The sequence below is a fragment of the Polyodon spathula genome, chromosome 24, assembly GCF_017654505.1.
Source record: "Polyodon spathula isolate WHYD16114869_AA chromosome 24, ASM1765450v1, whole genome shotgun sequence".
NCBI classification, from domain to species: domain Eukaryota; kingdom Metazoa; phylum Chordata; class Actinopteri; order Acipenseriformes; family Polyodontidae; genus Polyodon; species Polyodon spathula.
Window position 1 is genome coordinate 19528924 of NC_054557.1, and position 23327 is coordinate 19552250.

Sequence of the window (23327 nt, forward strand, 5' to 3'; positions counted from 1 at the left end):
TTAATATTCATTGTATTATTTGTCAAATCCCATTGGTTGTATTCCCTGTCTACGTCATCTACTGTTACAGGAGAGTAGCTGAGCAGCAAATTCCATCAATCTTACAATGGCAGCATGGGTCAAAGGTGCAGTTTCGAAAGAAGTACATAACAAATAAGTGTTGTCGTTTTAAATAATCTCTGGTGTTGCATTTAAAACATGATCTGTGCTATTATATTTGGTTATGAAACTTCTCTGTACTCTCAGGAAATCCTTTTCCAAAAAAAACCCATTGTAGTCAAAACGTTGTTTGCACCTATTTACATACTCCAGCACACAAGGTCTACTGGGACAATAATAATAATAAAAATAATAAAAATAATAATAAGGCGTTTCTTTTACTGAAACTTTTGGAAAACTGTAAAGAAAGTTTTGCAAAGCTAATTTACAAGTCTTTCAGAAAGTTTTCCAGAAACCCAGTTGAAGAAATGCTTCGCCGTTGTGAACAGGGGGCGCAGTTTGTGAAACACGAAGGAGAGGAGACTCCGTCTCTGGGGTGAGTGGCTGTAGGAGAAGAATTAAGACGGCACGTCGTTTCAAAAGCTGGACTGACCCATCCAATTACAACACGAAAAGAAATGACAACCGTTAAGAATACGAAGCCACTTTTTCAGAACGGCGGCTTGAAACTTTGCTCCAGGAGACCTAGTCTGAGGTTGCTGTCTCAAACCCAATGTCTCCCCTGGGGTACCATGCAGGGGCCTGAAACCTAGTCTCCTAAAACCAAGTTTAGGGGTGCAAATCCTTGTGAAAATTGGTGCGAAACTGTTTTGATGAGTAGCACTATTTAAATTAGGTTGGATTCAATATATTTGCAATCGTTTTTTGTATAGTGCTGACAAACATTAACAAATCCATACGCAGTAACGGACTTATGTTTTGTAACGAACCACAGAACGCTGCTTTATTAACATAGAGGGGTCTCATACCACGACGTAGAGGTAAGCTAGACTCACAACTCGACAAGCTTCACAAGCAACAAATAATAAACCCATACACATCTAGGGTCAATTGCAATGAACTGAAAGGCGCGTACTCACTGAGGATGGCCCCGTGGTTAATACGCAAGTTAGTACTTATTGCAACGAATGCACAGGTTGATGTTCAATACAATCTAGTCTTTCTTGCGCTCAAATGCTGCACCCACTCTCGCCTTGCGCGCATCTGTTTGTCGTTTCAACGATCGCATTCCTCCAGTCCCGATAGTGCAGGAGATCGCAACTGTAACCTGCTACACTGAATAAGTCGGGGTCCCCGAGGGGCTCACCTGGTAAGGGCACGGCCGTGTAGCGTGCAGGGCAAATCACACAGTCAGGGCATTCTAAATTCATTAAGAAAAAATAAACAATTAAATGAAGCAGGAACAGCTCCAGACTGTGGAGGATTTCTTCCTCTGTGCTTCAGGAATCATCCTCGTCAATAAGATCACTGAGCATGACAGAGAAAAGAGGCTATTAAAAGCAGTGCCACTGAAAACACAGTGCGTGTCGCTTGCCTTCATTTATTCAGATATAGCTTAACAAGAACATGGGCATCTGTTTAGTTTCAATACTACAGTTCTGAAAATCTAATGCCTGGGAATGAGAGGAAGCATCTCAGAACATTAAAGATCTCAGAGCTTACTGGGCCGACCCAACGAACTGAAGGAGACTTTAAAATGGGTCTCACTGCTTCTCTTATACCTTCCCTTTGTGGTAATAAAAAAATGAAGTGGTGTTTCCATGCCAGTCCACTAGATGGTAGTGTTGCTCCGTAAAGCGTCATGTTGAATTCCTACAGCGAGGAACAAGAGACCTGGAAGGAAATGACTTTTAATTAACAACTTGTTGAAACTGTTTGACTCATTCTGAAGACAGGGTTTGGATGCCTCCGAGTTTCAGACGTCATTGAACGTTTCAGGCGTCTGAAGACAATCTGGCTTCATGAAACAACCTTATTCTTTCAGTCTGAATGAACAACAGCCATCCGGACTGAGGCAGTTTGTCACCACTGTGAGCAGCTCTGTTTTAACAGAATGTTGCTCATTGCAATGTTAATCAGTGCCGTGTTAGAACTGATTAAAAGGGAATAGGGATTTGTTTAAAAAAGAAACATGAAATGGATCTGAATTTGAATGAAAAACAGAAATAACAAAACAACCCTGGCACATTAGGAGTGTAAGACTGAAGTAGACCCCGAACAAAAAACACAAACGAAAATAAATGACTATTTTGTTTGACATTTTCCAACAAAACATATTTGATAACGATCGTGAACAGGACAGTGTAGTTAATCAAGTCATTTTTAATACAAACACGCCCACGACGTGTTGCACTGCTCCTTACTGAACAAGAGACCTGGAACTGCATTGTTTTTAATTCTGAAACAGGGTTTGGATCATTCAAAAAATAATAATAATAATAATAATAATAATGGGTTTTTGTAAATAATGTAAAATAATAAGAGACACATCAGGCAGCTGAGCAAACGCATGACCAATTGCCAAAGATCTTGCTCTATGCCCCGCCTATCTGGTAATCTGGTCGCTCCGATTTGCAAATTCGTGTTTTGATTGACAGTCCGTCCAGCACTATCTTGCTGCAGTGTGTTTTTTTTCTAATCCTAGTTGAACGGTTTCGCTGTGGGAATGTGTTGTCACCGGCTTCTCTCCCAAACGCAGGCAAACCGCACACTTTTGTATACACTGAAGTTCCAGACAGAAATGAACTTTCAGGGCTCGTCTGCATTCATGGCTTTAGAGCTCGTCTCGTCTCACTGACGGGACAGAATAGCAACGGGAAAGCATCACACAGCACTGGCATGTTACAGACATCCTGGAGGAGCTGCAGGTCAAGATCCTTCAGGCTGAGCTCCCCTGGTCCCTCCATCCAGTCACTGCAGTATAAAGGGGGTAGCCGGTCTGGTTTCTGAGTAGAGGGAGGGATCACTCAGCCTGTCACAGCTGGTCCAGCTCCATAAAGAAACACGCCGATCACCAGCAGCAACACAAGCAGCAGTGAGAATGTAACGGGCAGCCGGCTTCTCTGTTCAATACGATCGCCTGCAGAAAGAGGAGACGAGCATTGACATACTGTACCAACATGGAGCAGTGTGGAGGGGTGCAGTGGAAAACTACTGCCCACGAGGGGGTACAGTGTCTGAGAGGGGATTGCATTGAGAGAGGACTCTAGATCAACACAAGGGGGTATTCGTTTCCCAAAGCCAGAAGTATCCTGTCCAGTTGATATATTATTAATGAAACTTGGAATCTGCATTCAGCGTCTATAGAATATTAACTGACCTGTAATCAGAGCGCTGCTGATATCTTAACGAAATGGTTGTCAGCAGCAGCTGCAGAAACAAAGCTCCCTTTTCTTTATCTGAGCGTGTTAATCATTTACCGGGGGTTCTCTTTTTTTTTTTTTATAACAAGACCAGGTACTTTTACAGTTCACTACTGCACACATCCCTAACGTCAACAGGGTCTGCTAGCAACGGATAAGGAGTTTCCTGTGATCAGCTTCTCACTGAACTTCAGTAAAGAGACGCTGTGCAGGGCTGCAGAGGAGAGAGAACAGAATCGGACGCTCTGAATTGAGGAGAAAACTCAGTTATAAAAGCAGTACAGTCTCGCTGATCCCAGCCCTGCTTGCCCGAGCTGGGCCAGTATCCAAACCGTGTTGTTCTAATGAAATGGACTCGACTGGTTCTGGACTCTACTGTGATCGGTTTCAATAGGTTTGTGGATGTGCTGTTAAACACAGCAGCTATGCTCAGCCCTGATAAACACAGCAGCTATGAGATCACTCAGCCCTGATTGTGATGCACAGCAGCTATGAGATCACTCAGCCCTGATTGTGATGCACAGCAGCTATGAGATCACTCAGCCCTGATTGTTAAGCACAGCAGCTATGAGATCACTCAGCCCTGATTGTGAGACAGCAGCTATGAGATCACTCAGCCCTGATTGTTAAACACAGCAGCTATGAGATCACTCGGCCCTGATTGTGATGCACAGCAGCTATGAGATCACTCAGCCCTGATTGTTAAACACAGCAGCTATGAGATCACTCGCCCTGATTGTGAGACAGCAGCTATGAGATCACTCAGCCCTGATTGTTAAGCACAGCAGCTATGAGATCACTCAGCCCTGATTGTGATGCACAGCAGCTATGAGATCACTCAGCCCTGATTGTTAAACACAGCAGCTATGAGATCATTCAGCCCTGATTGTTAAGCACAGCAGCTATGAGATCACTCAGCCCTGATTGTTAAGCACAGCAGCTATGAGATCACTCAGCCCTGATTGTGATGCACAGCAGCTATGAGATCACTCAGCCCTGATTGTTAAACACAGCAGCTATGAGATCACTCGGCCCTGATTGTTACACACAGCAGCTATGAGATCACTCGGCCCTGATTGTGATGCACAGCAGCTATGAGATCACTCAGCCCTGATTGTGATGCACAGCAGCTATGAGATCACTCAGCCCTGATTGTGATGCACAGCAGCTATGAGATCACTCAGCCCTGATTGTTAGCAGCTATGAGATCACTCAGCCCTGATTGTGATGCACAGCAGCTATGAGATCACTCAGCCCTGATTGTTAAACACAGCAGCTATGAGATCACTCGGCCCTGATTGTGATGCACAGCAGCTATGAGATCACTCAGCCCTGATTGTTATGCACAGCAGCTATGAGATCACTCAGCCCTGATTGTTACACACAGCAGCTATGAGATCACTCAGCCCTGATTGTTACACACAGCAGCTATGAGATCACTCAGCCCTGATTGTTACACACAGCAGCTATGAGATCACTCAGCCCTGATTGTTATGCACAGCAGCTATGAGATCACTCAGCCCTGATTGTGATGCACAGCAGCTATGAGATCACTCAGCCCTGATTTCTCTCCACATGCCCTTACCTGTGCTTGGGTGCAGGGTGACGGCTCGCCTCACTCTCTGCTCCATCACGGGGTGATCCAGCTCAAAGGTGAAGGTCTCTGCTTCTTTCACCACCGCCTCCAGCTGGCTCCGGATCTGGTACAGCCCCCTGCTATCCACAGACTGGGAGGTGTGGCTCTGGTTTGTGATGTCACTTCCTGCCGCATTCAGCCACAGCAGTGTGGGCCGGGGATAGCCGTCCGTCACCTTGACAGTCAGGGTCACATGACCACCGGGGCTTAGACAGGAAAATGGCTAACTGCGGCTCACTGTAAGGGGCTGGACAGACACAGAAACACAGCCAATGAACAAGGGCCCTGGGTGTCCACAGTGGGAACCCACGTACGGCATAAATGGCCACGTCGCAAGTTGCTCGGTGCGCACGGGCCGGACAGTGACGCCCCACGACCCGAAAAGCACAGCCTATGGCTACATGTGGCTCCATGGAACCTTGTTGCCGAGTGTTTGCAGGTACGTAATCATAGCGGAAGCATTTAGAAGCACAGTGACAGCATGGTAAAGCATAGGGAAGCATTGTAAAGCACAGAGAGGTCTGGTAAAGCATAGGGAAGCATTGTAAAGCACAGAGAGGTCTGGTAAAGCATAGGGAAGCATTGCAAAGCACAGAGAGGTCTGGTAAAATGTATTAAACAAACCATGGTAAACTAACCCTTATAAAAGTTTCCCATAGTAAAAGCATAGGGGTCAATATCCCCCCCCCCCCCCATTACAGGTGTAACTGTCTGTAGGAACATGTTGTACAGAAAGCTGTAGGCGTAGGCAAGAGAAGCTGCAGCGGCTAAGCTTGTCCATTCTTCAATTGTCAGGGTCGACTGCCTCTCGTCTGCAAGGAGGCGCTTTTGTTTTTGCAAGTCAGGGTCGGCAAACTTTTTTTTTTTTTGTTTATGCAATTTTTGCTGAACACGTCGGGAACTGGAATTGGACACCCTGAACTGACTACCCCTCTCACAGTATTGCAAACCTAACACGTCTCCAGATCACTGTTCCTGCATCAATAACAATCAGCACTGTCCTTGTGTTGAAATGTGTACAGCTTCAAATGACATGCTATTATATTTATTTCTTTCTAAAATGTAGTGCGCAATAATTCTACCCCTGATTTTCTCCCCTGTGTAGAGTGTCCAATCCTTTCTCCCCTCACCGCAGCGATTCCCCCCACAGCTCAGGAGAACAAAAGGTTCAGCGGGCATCCTCTGATCCCACGACTGAGCCAGCTTCCTCTTCCACACCCAGGAACTCCAGAGCGGAGGTCAGGGAGCTGCCGGCCTCTGGAGGACAAAGGCCAGCCCTGCAGGTTTCCGCTCAGAGCTCACTAGGCGCCTGGCTGGCAGGGTCTGCTGTAGCACGATGGGAGAAAAAGTCCCATTCCCCTTGAATTACCTGCCATGATCTAAGTCATTGATAGGCTGGTTCATAAACACTGACCTGCCACTAGGAGCTGAATGTCTCCCCGATGACACTGACCTGCCACTAGGAGCTGCACGTCTCCCCGATGACACTGACCTGCCACTAGGAGCTGCACGTCTCCCCGATGACACTGACCTGCCACTAGGAGCTGCACGTCTCCCCTGGTGCTCTCCACTTGGTTGGTGACAGCGCAGGTGTACCGGCCCTCATCCTCCTCCCGCACCTGTTTCAGTCTGAGGGAGGCGTTCCCCACACCGAGCTGCTCTGGGAACAGCTGGGTCCGATTCCTGTAGGCTTCATTCTGCAGATCCAGCTGGTCTCGACCGTAATAGAAACTGTGGACCACGCGATCGACAGGAGGGCGTTGCCAGGTAACCACCAATCCGCTGAGACCAGCCCCCTCTTTATAGGAGAAAGAGCAGCTGAGAGTGACATCACTGCCTGGAGGTGACGTCACTGGAGACGGGGGCACTGTAACTGCATCACAGACTGGAACAAAAAACAGCAGCAGCCATTGCTGTGTATTAATACCAGAACAGGTCCTGTAAATACCAGCGAGAAAGAAATTCGAGAAAGAAGCGCAACAGAAGATTATAGTATAGCTAAATTGATTATTATTATTATTATTATTATATTATTATTATTATTATTATTATTATTATTATTATTATTATTATTAATTGTATTGGTATAGCTACAGTGCTCTGTAGTTCTGGGGCAAACTTGTCAGAAATAAAAATAAAATGTAACTTTTTTTTTGGTTTTGTTTTTGCTTTCAGTAACTTACCTTGCAGCCAAACGTGTACGAACAGCAGCCTGTTGATAGACTGGAGACAGAGCAAGCCCATCGATCACAGCGCACCTGCAACGTGATCATTGTGTTCAGTGAAGAGACACGAGGCAGAATGTGCCTGGATATTTCAATAACGACCGCCTGTTGCACACAACACATACCATTACACAAAACTGCAAGGATTCCGTTCGTTAGCGCAAATTCCAGGTGATATTGCTACTGGAAAGGTCCCCTTAACGCATTTAAGAACACCAGTCACAACAGTTGCCAAAGTCTATGCCTCTCTTGCTTTATCAAAGTGTTTCACATATTTTATATAAACTGATAAAACAGCAGTAAACAACCATTAAAGCGAATATATAGTTTGTTTTTTTAATCCTGGCTGCTTCATTCAATAGCCATGGCTCAGTCACAGCTCCTCAATAGATAATAGTGTGAGATTATTGCTACCTTTTATGTCAAATGTATTTATTAGATGTACAGCTCTAGAATCAGTAAGGACATTACAGCACGAAGCTAAATCTTATATTATACACAGACAGACACACACACACACACACACACACACACACACACACACACACACACACACACACGTTATTAAATATTAGATTTAGCTGGGAAAAAACACAAGATTTAAGTTAAATCCGGAAAAAAGGACATGTTAAAATATTATTTTTTTTATTTTTTAATACGACATCCTGGAACAGAAACTGTATATATAATGACGACCATCCGATGCACAAAACTGATATCACATTAAAACAAATTACAACGATGTCGTTCGTTAGTATAAGTTTCATATAATGAAAAAAGACAAACACATGCACGATTCTTACTTCTTGAGTACACTTCTGTTATCAATCCGGGCACACAGCCGTCTCCGCAGCCTCTTCTCTCAGGTCTGATGATGCAGTGAATGAACAGTAGGGAACAGATCACTTGATCACCTTCACAAGATCAACACAGCAGCGCCTGTGAACCGCGCTCAGTAACTAGAGCGAGCAGCACCCGCTACAGTAAGCAAACACTGCAAAGCTCTGGAAAACAGGGAACAAATGTCTAATTAAGCAAATTGCTGTTGTGATGTGTTTAACATCACACACCGGTTTTCTTTCTCTCCCTTTTCGACTCGTTGCGACTCCCCCCACACACTTTACAATAATATATATATATATATATATATATATATATATATATATATATATATATATATATATATATATATAAAAATATATATTATAAAATAGAACATTTGACAGTGTACTTACAACGATTTTCATTTTTTTGTAATCTTTTCCTTCTGTTTTGACATCCAGATTTGTGTTTCTTTTTATTTGGAGGTTCCAGAGGCGGGTTTCATTTTTTGCTGGGTTAAAGTCGCAGAATTCGGCTTTATGACAGAACGCTTGTCACATGAAAGTCTTGATTGTTGGAAAGTTAATTAGTACAATGAATGTCGAGATCAGCCAATAATCTCGACAGTAATCTCAAATCCCTGCGACAGAATCCAATAGGGATTGGGAAAAAGCGGGACTAAAGGAACGGGATGCAAGCAGAAAACAGGAGGGAGATCTGAAATGTTTCGCTGCACTGCGCGCATACAGTTTAGTTTAGTTGAGTGAAAACGAAACGTTTCTGCTGCCTCGTGTCTTTTCACTGAACACAATGATCACGTTGCAGGTGCGCTGTGATTGATGGGCTTGCTCTGTCTCCAGTCTATCAACAGGCTGCTGTTCATACACGTTTGGCTGCAAGGTAAGTTACTGAAAGCAAAAACAAAACCAAAAAAAAAGTTACATTTTATTTTTATTTCTGACAAGTTTGCCCAAGAACTACAGAGCACTGTAGCTATTCCAATACAATTAATAATAATAATAATAATAATAATAATAATAATAATAATAATAATAATAATAATCAATTTAGCTATACTATGATCTTCTGTTGCGCTTCTTTCTCGAATTTCTTTCTCGCTGGTATTTACAGGACCTGTTCTGGTATTAATACACAGCAATGGCTGCTGCTGTTTTTTGTTCCAGTCTGTGATGCAGTTACAGTGCCCCCGTCTCCAGTGACGTCACCTCCAGGCAGTGATGTCACTCTCAGCTGCTCTTTCTCCTATAAAGAGGGGGCTGATCTCAGAGGATTGGTGGTTACCTGGCAACGCCCTCCTGCCGATCGCGTGGTCCACAGTTTCTATTACGGTCGAGACCAGCTGGATCTGCAGAATGAAGCCTACAGGAATCGGACCCAGCTGTTCCCAGAGCAGCTCAGTGTGGGGAACGCCTTCCTCAGACTGAAACAGGTGCGGGAGGAGGATGAGGGCCGGTACACCTGCGCTGTGACCAACCAAGTGGAGAGCACCAGGGGAGACGTGCAGCTCCTAGTGGCAGGTCAGTGTCATCGGGGAGACGTGCAGCTCCTAGTGGCAGGTCAGTGTCATCGGGGAGACGTGCAGCTCCTAGTGGCAGGTCAGTGTCATCGGGGAGACGTGCAGCTCCTAGTGGCAGGTCAGTGTCATCGGGGAGACGTGCAGCTCCTAGTGGCAGGTCAGTGTCATCGGGGAGACGTGCAGCTCCTAGTGGCAGGTCAGTGTCATCGGGGAGACGTGCAGCTCCTAGTGGCAGGTCAGTGTCATCGGGGAGACGTGCAGCTCCTAGTGGCAGGTCAGTGTCATCGGGGAGACGTGCAGCTCCTAGTGGCAGGTCAGTGTCATCGGGGAGACGTGCAGCTCCTAGTGGCAGGTCAGTGTCATCGGGGAGACGTGCAGCTCCTAGTGGCAGGTCAGTGTCATCGGGGAGACGTGCAGCTCCTAGTGGCAGGTCAGTGTCATCGGGGAGACGTGCAGCTCCTAGTGGCAGGTCAGTGTCATCGGGGAGACGTGCAGCTCCTAGTGGCAGGTCAGTGTCATCGGGGAGACGTGCAGCTCCTAGTGGCAGGTCAGTGTCATCGGGGAGACGTGCAGCTCCTAGTGGCAGGTCAGTGTCATCGGGGAGACGTGTAGCTCCTAGTGGCAGGTCAGTGTCATCGGGGAGACGTGCAGCTCCTAGTGGCAGGTCAGTGTCATCGGGGAGATGTGCAGCTCCTACTGGCAGGTCAGTGTCATCGGGGAGATGTGCAGCTCCTAGTGGCAGGTCAGTTTTTATGAACTAGCCTGTCAATGACTTAGATCATGGCAGGTAATTCAAGGGGAATGGGACTTTTTCTCCCATCGTGCTACAGCGGACCCTGCCAGCCAGGCGCCTAGTGAGCTCTGAGCGGAAACCTGCAGGGCTGGCCTTTGTCCTACAGAGGCTGGTAGCTTGCTGACATCTGCTCTCGAGTTCCTGGGTGTAAAAGAGGAAGCTGGCTTAGGTGTGGGATCAGAGGATGCCCGCTGAACCTTTTGTTCTCCTGAGCTGTGGGGGGGAATCGCTGCGGTGAGGGGAGAAAGGATTGGACACTCTACACAGGGGAGAAAATCAGGGGTAGAATTATTGCGCACTACATTTTAGAAAGAAATAAATATAATAACATGTCATTTGAAGCTGTACACATTTCAACACAAGGACAGTGCTGATTGTTATTGATGCAGAAGAGGAACAGTGATCTGTATACCTGTAAAGACGTGTTCAGGTTTACGGCAATACTGAATGAGAGGGGTAGTCAGTTCAGGGTCAGTTCCTTTTTTCCAATTCCAGTTCCCGTTCCCTTTTAATCAGCTCCCGCACCTCATTGATCAAAATTGCAAAAATTGCATAAACAAAAAAAAAAAAAGTTGATGCCGACCCTGACTTGCAAAAACAAAAGCGCCTCCTTGCAGACGAGAGGCAGTCGACCCTGACAACTGAAGAATGGACAAGCTTAGCCGCTGCAGCTTCTCTTGCCTACGCCTACAGCTTTCTGTACAACATGTTCCTACAGACAGTTACACCTGTAATGGGGGGGGGGGGGGATATTGACCCCTATGCTTTTACTATGGGAAACTTTTACAAGGGTTAGTTTACCAAAACAAGTTGTATGTACATTGGACGGGGAGAACACTGGTCCCAATTCTTCCCTGTGCTTTACCAGACCTCTCTGTGCTTTACAATGCTTCCCTATGCTTTACCATACCTCTCTGTGCTTTACAATGTTTCCCTATGCTTTACCAGACCTCTCTGTGCTTTACAATGTTTCCCTATGCTTTACCATGCTGTCACTGTGCTTGATTACACCTTGCCGTTCCCAGGGCCCTTGTTCATTGGCTGTGTTTCGGTGTCTGTCCAGCCCCTTACAGTGAGCCGCGCTTAGCCATTGGCCTGCCTAGCCCCGGTGGTCATGTGACCCTGACTGTCAAGGTGACGGACGGCTATCCCCGGCCCACACTGCTGTGGCTGAATGCGGCAGGAAGTGACATCACAAACCAGAGCCACACCTCCCAGTCTGTGGATAGCAGGGGGCTGTACCAGATCCGGAGCCAGCTGGAGGCGGTGGTGAAAGAAGCAGAGACCTTCACCTTTGAGCTGGATCATCCCGTGATGGAGCAGAGAGTGAGGCGAGCCGTCACCCTGCACCCAAGCACAGGTAAGGGCATGTGGAGAGAAATCAGGGCTGAGTGATCTCATAGCTGCTGTGCATCACAATCAGGGCTGAGTGATCTCATAGCTGCTGTGCATCACAGTCAGGGCTGAGTGATCTCATAGCTGCTGTGTGTAACAATCAGGGCTGAGTGATCTCATAGCTGCTGTGCATCACAATCAGGGCTGAGTGATCTCATAGCTGCTGTGCATCACAATCAGGGCCGAGTGATCTCATAGCTGCTGTGTGTAACAATCAGGGCTGAGTGATCTCATAGCTGCCGTGCTTCACAATCAGGGCCGAGTGATCTCATAGCTGCTGTGTTTAACAATCAGGGCTGAGTGATCTCATAGCTGCTGTGTGTAACAGTCAGGGCTGAGTGATCTCATAGCTGCTGTGCATCACAATCAGGGCTGAGTGATCTCATAGCTGCTGTGTGTAACAATCAGGGCTGAGTGATCTCATAGCTGCTGTGCATCACAATCAGGGCTGAGTGATCTCATAGCTGCTGTGTGTAACAATCAGGGCTGAGTGATCTCATAGCTGCTGTGTTTAACAATCAGGGCTGAGTGATCTCATAGCTGCTGTGTGTAACAGTCAGGGCTGAGTGATCTCATAGCTGCTGTGTGTAACAGTCAGGGCTGAGTGATCTCATAGCTGCTGTGTGTAACAGTCAGGGCTGAGTGATCTCATAGCTGCTGTGCATCACAATCAGGGCTGAGTGATCTCATAGCTGCTGTGCATCACAACCAGGGCTGAGTGATCTCATAGCTACTCTATAGTCCTGTGCATCACCACGGGCTGAGTGTTACGGCTTGATAATTCAACACCAGTCAGCTCAAAACAGTTTCGCACCAATTTTCACAACGATTTGCATCCCTAAACTTGGTTTCAGGAGACTAGGTTTCAGGCCACCTGCATGGTACCCCAGGGGAGACACGGGGTTTGAGACAGCAACCTCAGACTAGGTCTCCTGGAGCAAAGTTTCAAGCCGCCGTTCTGAAAAAGTGGCTTCGTATTCTTAACGGTTGTCATTTCTTTTCGTGTTGTAATTGGATGGGTCAGTCCAGCTTTTGAAAAGACGTGCCGTCTTGAATTCTTCTCCTACAGCCACTCACCCCAGAGACGGAGTCTCCTCTCCTTCGTGTTTCACAAACTGCGCCCCCTGTTCACAACGGCGAAGCATTTCTTCAACTGGGTTTCTGGAAAACTTTCTGAAAGACTTGTAAATTAGCTTTGCAAAACTTTCTTTACAGTTTTCCAAAAGTTTCAGTAAAAGAAACGCCTTACTCAGTATTTATTATTATTATTATTATTATTATTCAGGGCACAGTGGAACCACAGACCTCATACAAGCCAATCCACGTGTGGTTTGCGAAACCTGTGGTACAAACAAAACCTTTCCTAAAAGGGCTCTCATGTCTCGTCCAAGTATGGGTTTATGTTATCGTGTCCTATACAAAATTACGTTGGGGATTCTAAAAATTTTGTGTTGGAATAAACAACTACATGTCAGCCAACCTAGCTTGTGGACGCGTGGCCAACTGGGTACGACGGTAGAGATCATGTTTTAAATGCAACACCAGAGATTATTTAAAACGACAACACTTATTTGTTATGTACTTCTTTCGAAACTGCACCTTTGACCCATGCTGCCATTGTAAGATTGATGGAATTTGCTGCTCAGCTACTCTCCTGTAACAGTAGATGACGTAGACAGGGAATACAACCAATGGGATTTGACAAATAATACAATGAATATTAACGATAATACCCTTAAGATTAAGTTCCAGATAGTAATAAATGTCCTATCAAATTATTTAACTTAACCACATTACCAGGACCAGAAAACCCATCATCCTAATCAAGTCCTATATAATCAACCAGAGAAAAAGGGGACTATTAACATGATTTGGTCAAACGAATACTAGTGGTTTATTAGGTATTTATATATATATAAGTATATATATATATATATGGGGGGTGTGGTTTGGGAGGGAAAATATATATATATATATATATATATATAGCATATATATATATATATAGGTCGAAATTTAGGTATGGGTATTATTTAATTATATATTTAAATGGCTCCAGCTTTAAGTCCATTTACCCAAAATAATTAAACCAAATTACAAAATAAAGAAACAAAAAACATGTACAGAACAAAATATTAATTAACCAAACATAAAAAATAACAGTTAATTGCTATGGTAGTAACAAACAGTACAAGACAATGAAAAGCTTTTCATCCCTATTGGAAACCTGCTTTAAATACAGTCCTTCAAAGAGACAAACTAACTTTACCATTGTATTACCAAAGACACCTCTTTAGTAATCAATGCCAGTGATTGCGGGAATATACCCTCACGAGCCAAATTACACTATTAAACTGCAAGCCTGGTTTCAATAGTCTCAGCAAACACACACACCGCAATATACATACCCAACAATTAATCAACAAAGCAAAAATTAATTAACAATTTACTAAAATAAAATACAGAAACAAAAAACACCAGTATACTATAAAGCAATATTTAACATTATTTACTGGTCAAAACAAAATAAATAAATAAAAAGGGAAAAATAATAAAGTAAAGAAAACACACAAGTCTGTAATACACAAGGATTGACGGTAATACTTTAGCAGTTCTGATAGACACAGAAACAGAAATGTCAATTTCCCTTTAGTAATTGAAACAACGATGCGGGAATCCTTTCAATAACTTAAAACCAAACTACCCATGTTCAAAACTGTACGACCTGTTCCGCTGGAACAAACAGGTTAGTTAACCTTGTTTGTTCATCTGGCCTCCGGCACGTAGTTTGTTCCAAATACTTGGCAAGTAGTTTAGTTAACGTTTTCCTCATGCAGCCACTGATAATATAGAAAACTTTTTTCTTTTCAAATTGTTTTCGTTCGAACACACCATCACAGTCACAGCCCTCAGCTCCAAAACTTCCTGATGACATCACACAATGCCTTCCATCCCAGACTGCATAGCAAACAGGAACCGCCAACCTCCATACAGCACCCGAAGTGACCTCCAGCGAGCCCTCCTCAACAAGCTAATTGTTCCCCTTTTATACGCAATTAGTTCTCTTTTAAACGGACAGTATCGATATGTCGTGTTTGCCACAAGTGTTAAACAAGTTCATTTTTGCAACACAACGTCATTTTAGAGTGATGCACATACATTGTAAATTTTTCTCCTAATGTTCAGGTTTTAAAACACAGCGCTTGAAAAGCAGGTAGATTGCAAAGGTCAGTATTGCTACCCCTAACGCTGTCAAGAAAAACCACAAGACAATACGATGTCTGTCCGGAAAACCTGTGGATGACAAAGAACAAAATGAGAAATCAACAGATATTCAGTGACTGTTTTAAAGACAGTTTCCTAGCCTGCCCTGCGTCAAGCCCATCATTTTTAGGAATGATTATTCAACTTGAGGCTTCTGTACAGCGACTCCTGAGAGGACTGAATCCGGGACCCCAAACTTTTCAGTCTAAGATCAGTGGAGAAGCGTCTTGAACCCATTACAAATGATTATTATTAATTAGTAATTCAGCAGACGCTTTTATCCAAAGCAACTTACAGAGACTAGGGGGTGAACTCTGCATCACAACAACTGCTGCTGCTGCTGCTGCTGCAGAGTCACTTCCAATAGGACCTCGTTTGTTTTCTCTCTTCTGAAGGACGGAGCACAAGGAGGTGAAGTGACTTGCTCAGGGTCACACACAGGGAGTCAGTGGCTGAGCCGGGACTGAACTGGGAACCTCCTGGTATCCCCTTTTCATTAACCACTGCACCACCAAGCCTCCTACTAGATCATTAGGTTTTAACTGATGAACAGCAGTCATGTCATATTCTTACCCTTCTTTGTTAAAGTGATCGTCTTCTTGACTGTTTGTTTCAGTCGGCTGTGGGTAAGAACACAGGTATAATTAGCATCCCTGGACACTAGAATGTGACTTGAGATTTCCACCAGCCCATCCCTGTCCAGCGATTGGCTAGTCTTGCTGCTCTCTGTGATGTCACAGCCGGTCTCATTGAGCCACTGCACTGAAGCGCTGGGGTATCCTCTCGAGATGCAGCTCAGGAGAGCCTGGTCGGGGCTGTCCGGACTGTCAGTAACGACCAGCTGAGGCTCGACGAATTCAGCTGCGGACAGAAACGACAACAGCATTTTAAAATCATGTGATCCAAACCGACAGAAATGAGCCAGCTGACTAAATCGATTACTGTGCGCAGTGGAGCGCGTCCGACGTCATGTTTACATGGAACCAGTGTTGTAATTGTAAGCTGTTCCTGACAAATGCATAGAAATCAATACAAATAAATAAATAAATAAATACTGTCAGCACTCCAAAATGACTTTGCTGCTCACAGTCCCAAGTGGCAGGCAGTGTGAATACATTGCAGAACTACAGTGTTGCAGCTCTCAGTGCTGCATACACGATGACACTGACCTGCCACTAGGAGCTGCACGTCTCCCCGATGACACTGACCTGCCACTAGGAGCTGCACGTCTCCCCGATGACACTGACCTGCCACTAGGAGCTGCACGTCTCCCCGATGACACTGACCTGCCACTAGGAGCTGCACGTCTCCCCTGCTGTTCTCCACTTGGTTGGTGACAGCGCAGGTGTACCGGCCCTCATCCTCCCCCCGCACCTGTTTCAGTCTGAGGGAGGCGTTCCCCACACTGAGCTGCTCTGGGAACAGCTGGGTCCGATTCCTGTAGGCTTCATTCTGCAGATCCAGCTGGTCTCGACCGAAATAGAAACGGTGGACCACATGATCGACAGGAGGGCGTTGCCAGGTAACCAACAATCCTCTGAGATCAGCCCCCTCTTTATAGGAAAAAGAGCAGCTGAGAATGACATCACTGCCTGGAGGTGATGTCACTGGAGACGGGGGCACTGTAACTGCATCACAGACTGGAACAAAAAACAGCAGCAGCCATTGCTGTGTATTAATACCAGAACAGGTCCTGTAAATACCAGCGAGAAAGAAATTGAGAAAGAATATATATCTTAAATCACAACAGAAGTTCATGGTGTAGGTAGAATCTCGCTGCCTCTGTCTGTTTTAACTCGACTTTTATCCCAAACGTTGTTTCCATCATAAAATCAAACTCTTTGTAAATGTATGTTCTGTATTCAGTTATAGTTTCATGAATCCGGTTGCACTTTCTGGAAATGAGTAAGAGAGGAGTGTCCAATAGGATATCATACAAACAAAGCTTTTCCGACCGGAGGGAGGGCTTTCATTTCGGGGCTTGAACTTTCCGACTGCTTTTCGTGTTCCGAGCAAAAATCTAAAAACGTAAGGGTGAGAGCAATCGCACCCCAACCCCCCTCCCCCCAATTCCTACAGAATGAGAAATGTTATGCAAATTCAGTGGGTACCTAATTAACACCCTTTTCAATATACATCTAAGCATCTTGTTGGCCTTTTTTATAACTTCCCCACATTATCTAGATGAAGACATTTCTGAGTCAACAAACTCCTAGATCTTTTTCATAGATTCCTTCTTCAAATTTCAGTATCTCCCATATCGTATCTATAATGCACATTTTTATTTCCTGCGTGCAGTACCTTACACTTTTCTCTATTAAATGTCATTTGCCATGTGTCTGCCCAGTTTTGAATCTTGTCTAGATCATTTTGAATGACCTTTGCTGCTGCAAAAGTGTTTGCCACTCCTCCTATTTTTGTGTTGTCTGCTAATTTAACAGGTTTGCTTACTATACCAGAATCTAAATCATTAATGTAGATTAGGAATAGCAGAGGACCTAATACTGATCCCTGTGCTACTCCACTGGTTACCTCGCCTCGCTCCATTTTGAGGTTTCTCCTCTAATCAGCGGTTGTATTTTAACAACGTTTTTTCCATTGCATGAGAGTAGATGTTAAAACTTCATGCTGATTTGAACTGGGTTCTCACCAAGATAAGCACCAACTAAGACTCAGCTTTGCAGTAAACTAATGGGATCCATCTGCATCTCCATCCATTTGCGTTTCCTTCCATCTGATGATGTAGGTATCCTTCTGTCTGGTGTTGATGGCTGAAGTGTAATGCTGGCTCCAGGGATCAGCTCATTTTGCCTCCCCAGCGCATCAGCCACACACAACGGCTGCGACGCTGGACCGGGGATCAGCCACAGTACGGTCTCCCCAGCGCATCAGCATGACAAGCGTCTGGATTGAGCTAAGGAACATCTCTGGGGTCTTCAAGTGGGCACCTTCCATTTACCGTGTACATATTTATATTTATATTTATTTATGTATTTCTATATTTATGTATTCATTTATGGATTTACTTATTTTTCATTTCGTCATAAAATATCCTGCGTAACCGAATCTATAATTTAATAAAATATATATTCAAATGAGTTCTCTAAATATTTTTTTCTTTGTCCTGCTGTACTAGCTTTATAATTCTGTTCTATTAAATGTATCTTCTCTTGTTTCTCCTGAAACACGCTCCGCCTTCACTACCCTTCAACCCCACCTGTCCATTGATTGAAATCCTCAAATCATGTATAAACTGTGGTTTGCGTCATTAACATACAGGTTTCTCATTTAAATACTGACTAATTATGCCACCCATTCCACCTGTCAGAAAACAGCAGAGAAGATGAGAGTCGGGTTAGACAGCGAGTTTCAGACTGTCGGAAAACACTGTCTCACGGGCAATCATTTTTCATTTTAATCTGTACTCTGCAGTTCTGGGGCAAATTGGTCAGAAATTAAAATACAATTTAACTGTTTCAGTAACTTACTATGCAGGCAAACTTGTAGGAACAGCAGCTTTTTCATAGCCTGGAGACAAAGAAAGTCCTGGTGAATTTTATATATATATATATATAATTACACACACACACACACAGGGGTGCCGTGTCTTTCTACCCCTGATTTAACTTGAATCTTGAATTTTTTCCCCCAGATTTATAAATGTTGTAAAAATAAATAAATACTTTTTTTTTTTTTTAATGTGTACATTCAGATATAATCTATAAATCTTAAAATGTTTAGCAACTTTTCAACATTTAAATGGTAAGTCTTATATTATACACAAACACACACACACACGTTATTAAATATTAGATTTAGAACACACAAAAAACACAAGATTTAAGTTAAATCCGGAAAAAATGACATGTTAAAATATTTTTTTTTTTAATACGGCACCGCAGAACACAAACTGTATATATAATGACGACCATCCGATGCACAAAACTGATATCACATTAAAACAAATTACAACGATGTCGTTCGTTAGTACAAGTTTCATATAAAAGAAAAGACACACACAGGACTGACTCGATCCCCTCTCCCCACCAATTAATATATGAGACCCTGCTGTGTTATAGTAAATAACTAACGAGTAGCGCTATTTAAACTAGGACACGTGCAATAGTGACCACGTTGTTAGAGACACTACGCTTACTGTAATCAAGGACTTGCCACAGAAAATAAAACCCCCAAACACATGCACGATTCTTACTTCCTGAGTACACTTCTGTTATCAACCCGGGCACGCAGCCGTCTCCGCAGCCTCTTCTCTCAGGTCTGATAATGCATGGAGGCACTCTGCGATATATTTGCATTTCCCACTTTGAGACTCGCAGCCAATAGAAAATGCCGATGTGCGCCTTCTTGTCAGGTGATGCATTTTAGTTCCGATCCTTGGGCGCGCCTCCCGGAAACACTACATGAATAAGTATGAATTCACAATGGATCAAATTACAGAGATACAATTCTCTCACTACACAACACACGATATGGGTAATAAAGGATGCCGCCTACACATGTAAGGTTGTATTTGTAATGACTCGGGGACGATGCAAGGGGTCCAACAATGAAGGTTGCATTAATTTTCTTTATCAGAACACAGCGTAGTTTATCCAACACATAAAAAATTTAGCTCCACTCCTCCGCTTGCCTTTTTCTCCTTCCCCTTTATCACACATGTCTTAGCGCTGGAAAGGAGGCTGGTGCAGTAACGGAAAGGGGAAAACACAAGGGGGTATTACACAGGGGCAAGTGCTGCTGCCGGTGCGTAACAGCATTTGCGTTCCAGAGAGGCCTCCGTGTCAATTTTAAGTAGTGCCCATATTAGAAGAGTTCATTTTAAAACAAAACGTATTTTTAGAGTGAAATGCATTACATTGTAAAGTTTCTTACAGTTTAAAGAAAATAGAAATAAAAATTTACAATTATTATTTTTTTTTTTTTTTACAAAACATTACAAAAAAATACTAAATTCAGTTCTTTTAAATCAGTTCCATTCAGTAGGGAGGTTGGTTTGCAGCAAGGCATGCGCCCTGGTGGATCGCATAAACTTCTTGTATGTTCTTAAGTAGTGCAGGTCTACATTTCTGACTTCCAGACAGCGAGGTGCACAGAGTCCTCTGCAACAGTTGCCTGGTTGAGGTGTTGAAGCTCGGGGTGGAGAGCGAAAGGAAGGAGTCATAAGAACATGAGACATTCCAGAACGGGAAAAGGCTTCGGTGCCAGCGTGGTCCGATAGCACTTCATCGTTAATCGGGCCGCTCTCCCCTGTACTCTCTCCAGTGCCTCAATGTCTTTCTTATGATACGGGGACCTAAACTGTACACAGTATTCTAGGTGTGGTCATGCCAGCACATTATATCATTTTAATATAACTTATCTAGATTTGAATTCAACTGTCTCTGCTCTATAGCCTGTCAAGTTGACTTTAGACTTTCATCCCCTGAAAGAAATCTAATAAATATAAACAAGGTCTACTCTTCCTAAAGCCATGCTGGCTGTCTCCTATAGCGTTGTTATTATATAAATATTATAATATTTTTCCCCTTATTATAGTTTCTATGGTTTTATATATGGTTGATGTTTAGCTTATCGTTCTGTAATTTCCACGGTGAAATTGATCTCCCTTTTAAATAGTTACAACATTGCCAATTTTCCTGTCCAGTGGAATGGCTTATTTATTTATAGATTTGTTGAATATGTAACATGTTGGTTTAAAAATCACTTAACAGAGTTAAATAAAATCAAGAAATTTATAGAATTACGTTTTTTTTACGCCAAACTTCAAAGCCAGTTTGTGTTTGTGAGCGCGCTTTCCTCTTGTTGATTCTGTCTCGGGTTAACACGCACGGGGCAATAAACAAATGAATGAATACTGTAGGACTGAGAAAGCACGGCAAGAACAGTTTTTGGAATACTGTTTAGTCAATTGCCTAATGTTGTATTAGAGCGCTTTGTTTTGCAATAATGTTCACCGATTGTCTTTGTGTCGTGGAAGAGCAATACCGTCCCAGCCGGGTACCTGACAGCACTCATTTTTCTATAGTTGGCTTTTTATTTCCTCATTGCCTAGTATCCTTGGCACTAGCTTTCAATAGATGACCAGGAAATAAAAAGTACCGGCATAAGTGCCTTTTCACCTGGACGGATATCCCTGAGCCACCGAATGTTGAAGTTTTAAACCAAAAAATTTGTTTCTGTCTTTTTTTTCGTAACAGCTGTCCATTTTCTAAGTGCAAAGAGACCCGACAGGGTGGGCGTTATTGGGAAATACCGCACCTTCCAGGAGCTACAAGCTACGTGTGGCCCCGGGTCTCATTACGCCCTTGAGCGGTCCGGTATTGCTCAATACTGCCCACCCGTTAATAGAGCTTCTACAATGTACATTAACAACTCCCTGAGACAGGATACTTCTACACGTGTGATGGACTCCTGGAAGCCATTCTACCGAACAGGGCATGTTCTCCACTACCTGCTGGTGTGCCGGTAGCACGGCGGTGCTTGAAAAGCAGGTAGATTACAATGATCATCGTTGCTATCACTGTGAAGACGACCCACAAGACAATGCGATGTCTTTCCGGATAACCTATGGATTAGAAAGAACCTAGTGAGAATCAACAGCGACTCGGTGACTGTTTTAAAGAGCCTTTCCCAGTCAGCCCTGCAGCAACCCCGTCATTATTAGGAATAGTTATTCACCCCAACGCTTCTGCAGTGATTGCGAAAAGCAGAGAGTCAGTGTGTCTATAACGAGATGCGGAAGGACAGGTGAGGTTAAGTGTCCTGTAATTACTATAATTACTGGAGTTCAGTCCCCCTTCTGTTGTGTGGGATAGCTTCATTTTAAAAAGCGCACAAGCGAAAACCAGGCAAAACCTTTTACTGCAAGTCTCGTATCCATTACAGTGATGAACAGCAGTCATGTCATATTCTTACCCTTCTTTGTTAAAGTGATCGTCTTCTTGACTGTTTGTTTCAGTCGGCTGTGGGTAAGAACACAGGTATAATTAGCATCCCTGGACACTAGAATGTGACTTGAGATTTCCACCAGCCCATCCCTGTCCAGCGATTGGCTAGTCTTGCTGCTCTCTGTGATGTCACAGCCGGTCTCATTGAGCCACTGCACTGAAGCGCTGGGGTATCCTCTCGAGATGCAGCTCAGGAGAGCCTGGTCGGGGCTGTCCGGACTGTCAGTAACGACCAGCTGAGGCTCGACGAATTCAGCTGCGGACAGAAACGACAACAGCATTTTAAAATCATGTGATCCAAACCGACAGAAATGATCCAGCTGACTAAATCGATTACTGTGCGCAGTGGAGCGCGTCCGACGTCATGTTTACATGGAACCAGTGTTGTAATTGTAAGCTGTTCCTGACAAATGCATAGAAATAAATACAAATAAATAAATAAATAAATACTGTCAGCACTCCAAAGTGACTTTGCTGCACACAGTCCCAAGTGGCAGGCAGTGTGAATACATTGCAGAACTACAGTGTTGCAGCTCTCAGTGCTGCATACACGATGACACTGACCTGCCACTTGGAGCTGCACGTCTCCCGATGACACTGACCTGCCACTAGGAGCTGCACGTCTCCCCTGGTGCTCTCCACTTGGTTGGTCACAGCGCAGGTGTACCGGCCCTCATCCTCCCCCCGCACCTGTTTCAGTCTGAGGGAGGCGTTCCCCACACTGAGCTGCTCTGGGAACAGCTGGGTCCGATTCCTGTAGGCTTCATTCTGCAGATCCAGCTGGTCTCGACCGAAATAGAAACTGTGGACCACATGATCGACAGGAGGGCGTTGCCAGGTAACCACCAATCCTCTGAGCTCAGCCCCCTCTTTATAGGAAAAAGAGCAGCTGAGAGTGACACCACTGCCTGGAGGTGACGTCACTGGAGGCCGGGGCACTGTAACTGCATCACAGACTGGAACAAAAAACAGCAGCAGCCATTGCTGTGTATTAATACCAGAACAGGTCCTGTAAATACCAGCGAGAAAGAAATTCGAGAAAGAAGCGCAACAGAAGATCATAGTATAGCTAAATTGATTATTATTATATTATTATTATTATTATTATTATTATTATTATTATTATTATTATTATTATTAATTGTATTGGAATAGCTACAGTGCTCTGTAGTTCTTGGGCAAACTTGTCAGAAATAAAAATAAAATGTAACTTTTTTTTTGGTTTTGTTTTTGCTTTCAGTAACTTACCTTGCAGCCAAACGTGTATGAACAGCAGCCTGTTGATAGACTGGAGACAGAGCAAGCCCATCAATCACAGCGCACCT

General features: G+C 44.1%; 3 protein-coding genes across 9 annotated transcripts in view; 1 reads left to right on the forward strand and 2 right to left on the reverse strand.

Moving 5' to 3' along the window:
* LOC121298982 (CD276 antigen-like) overlaps nt 1-8491 on the reverse strand; it is a 29994-nt gene extending 21503 nt beyond the window's left edge. The window contains exons 1-3 of the transcript XR_005947349.1: nt 8459-8491; nt 8027-8227; nt 7182-7256 (exon numbers count right to left, since the gene is read on the reverse strand). The gene's annotated coding sequence lies outside the window, so the exon portion shown is untranslated. The remainder of the gene's footprint in view (nt 1-7181; nt 7257-8026; nt 8228-8458) is intronic.
* Nucleotides 2439-23327, reverse strand: LOC121298979 (CD276 antigen-like). 7 transcript variants are annotated; one of them, XM_041226389.1, is made up of 9 exons: nt 23251-23327; nt 22605-22958; nt 21971-22258; nt 21507-21620; nt 19248-19451; nt 18523-18562; nt 6530-6883; nt 4948-5173; nt 2439-3079 (listed from the first exon to the last, which is right to left on the reverse strand). In XM_041226389.1, the coding sequence occupies exons 1-5, from the start codon at nt 23309-23311 to the stop codon at nt 19417-19419; spliced, it is 852 nt and encodes a 283-aa protein (XP_041082323.1). In that variant the 5' UTR covers nt 23312-23327; the 3' UTR covers nt 2439-3079; nt 4948-5173; nt 6530-6883; nt 18523-18562; nt 19248-19416. The 7 variants fall into 7 exon arrangements, with proteins under 7 accessions (XP_041082323.1, XP_041082326.1, XP_041082322.1 ...); XM_041226388.1 differs by lacking the exons at nt 2439-3079; nt 4948-5173; nt 6530-6883 and adding exons at nt 14947-15064; nt 15608-15895; nt 16321-16674; XM_041226392.1 differs by lacking the exons at nt 2439-3079; nt 4948-5173 and adding an exon at nt 5207-5245.
* Nucleotides 8519-11591, forward strand: LOC121298985 (CD276 antigen-like). The gene is made up of 3 exons (XM_041226404.1): nt 8519-8945; nt 9230-9583; nt 11510-11591. The coding sequence occupies exons 1-3, from the start codon at nt 8885-8887 to the stop codon at nt 11563-11565; spliced, it is 471 nt and encodes a 156-aa protein (XP_041082338.1). The 5' UTR covers nt 8519-8884; the 3' UTR covers nt 11566-11591.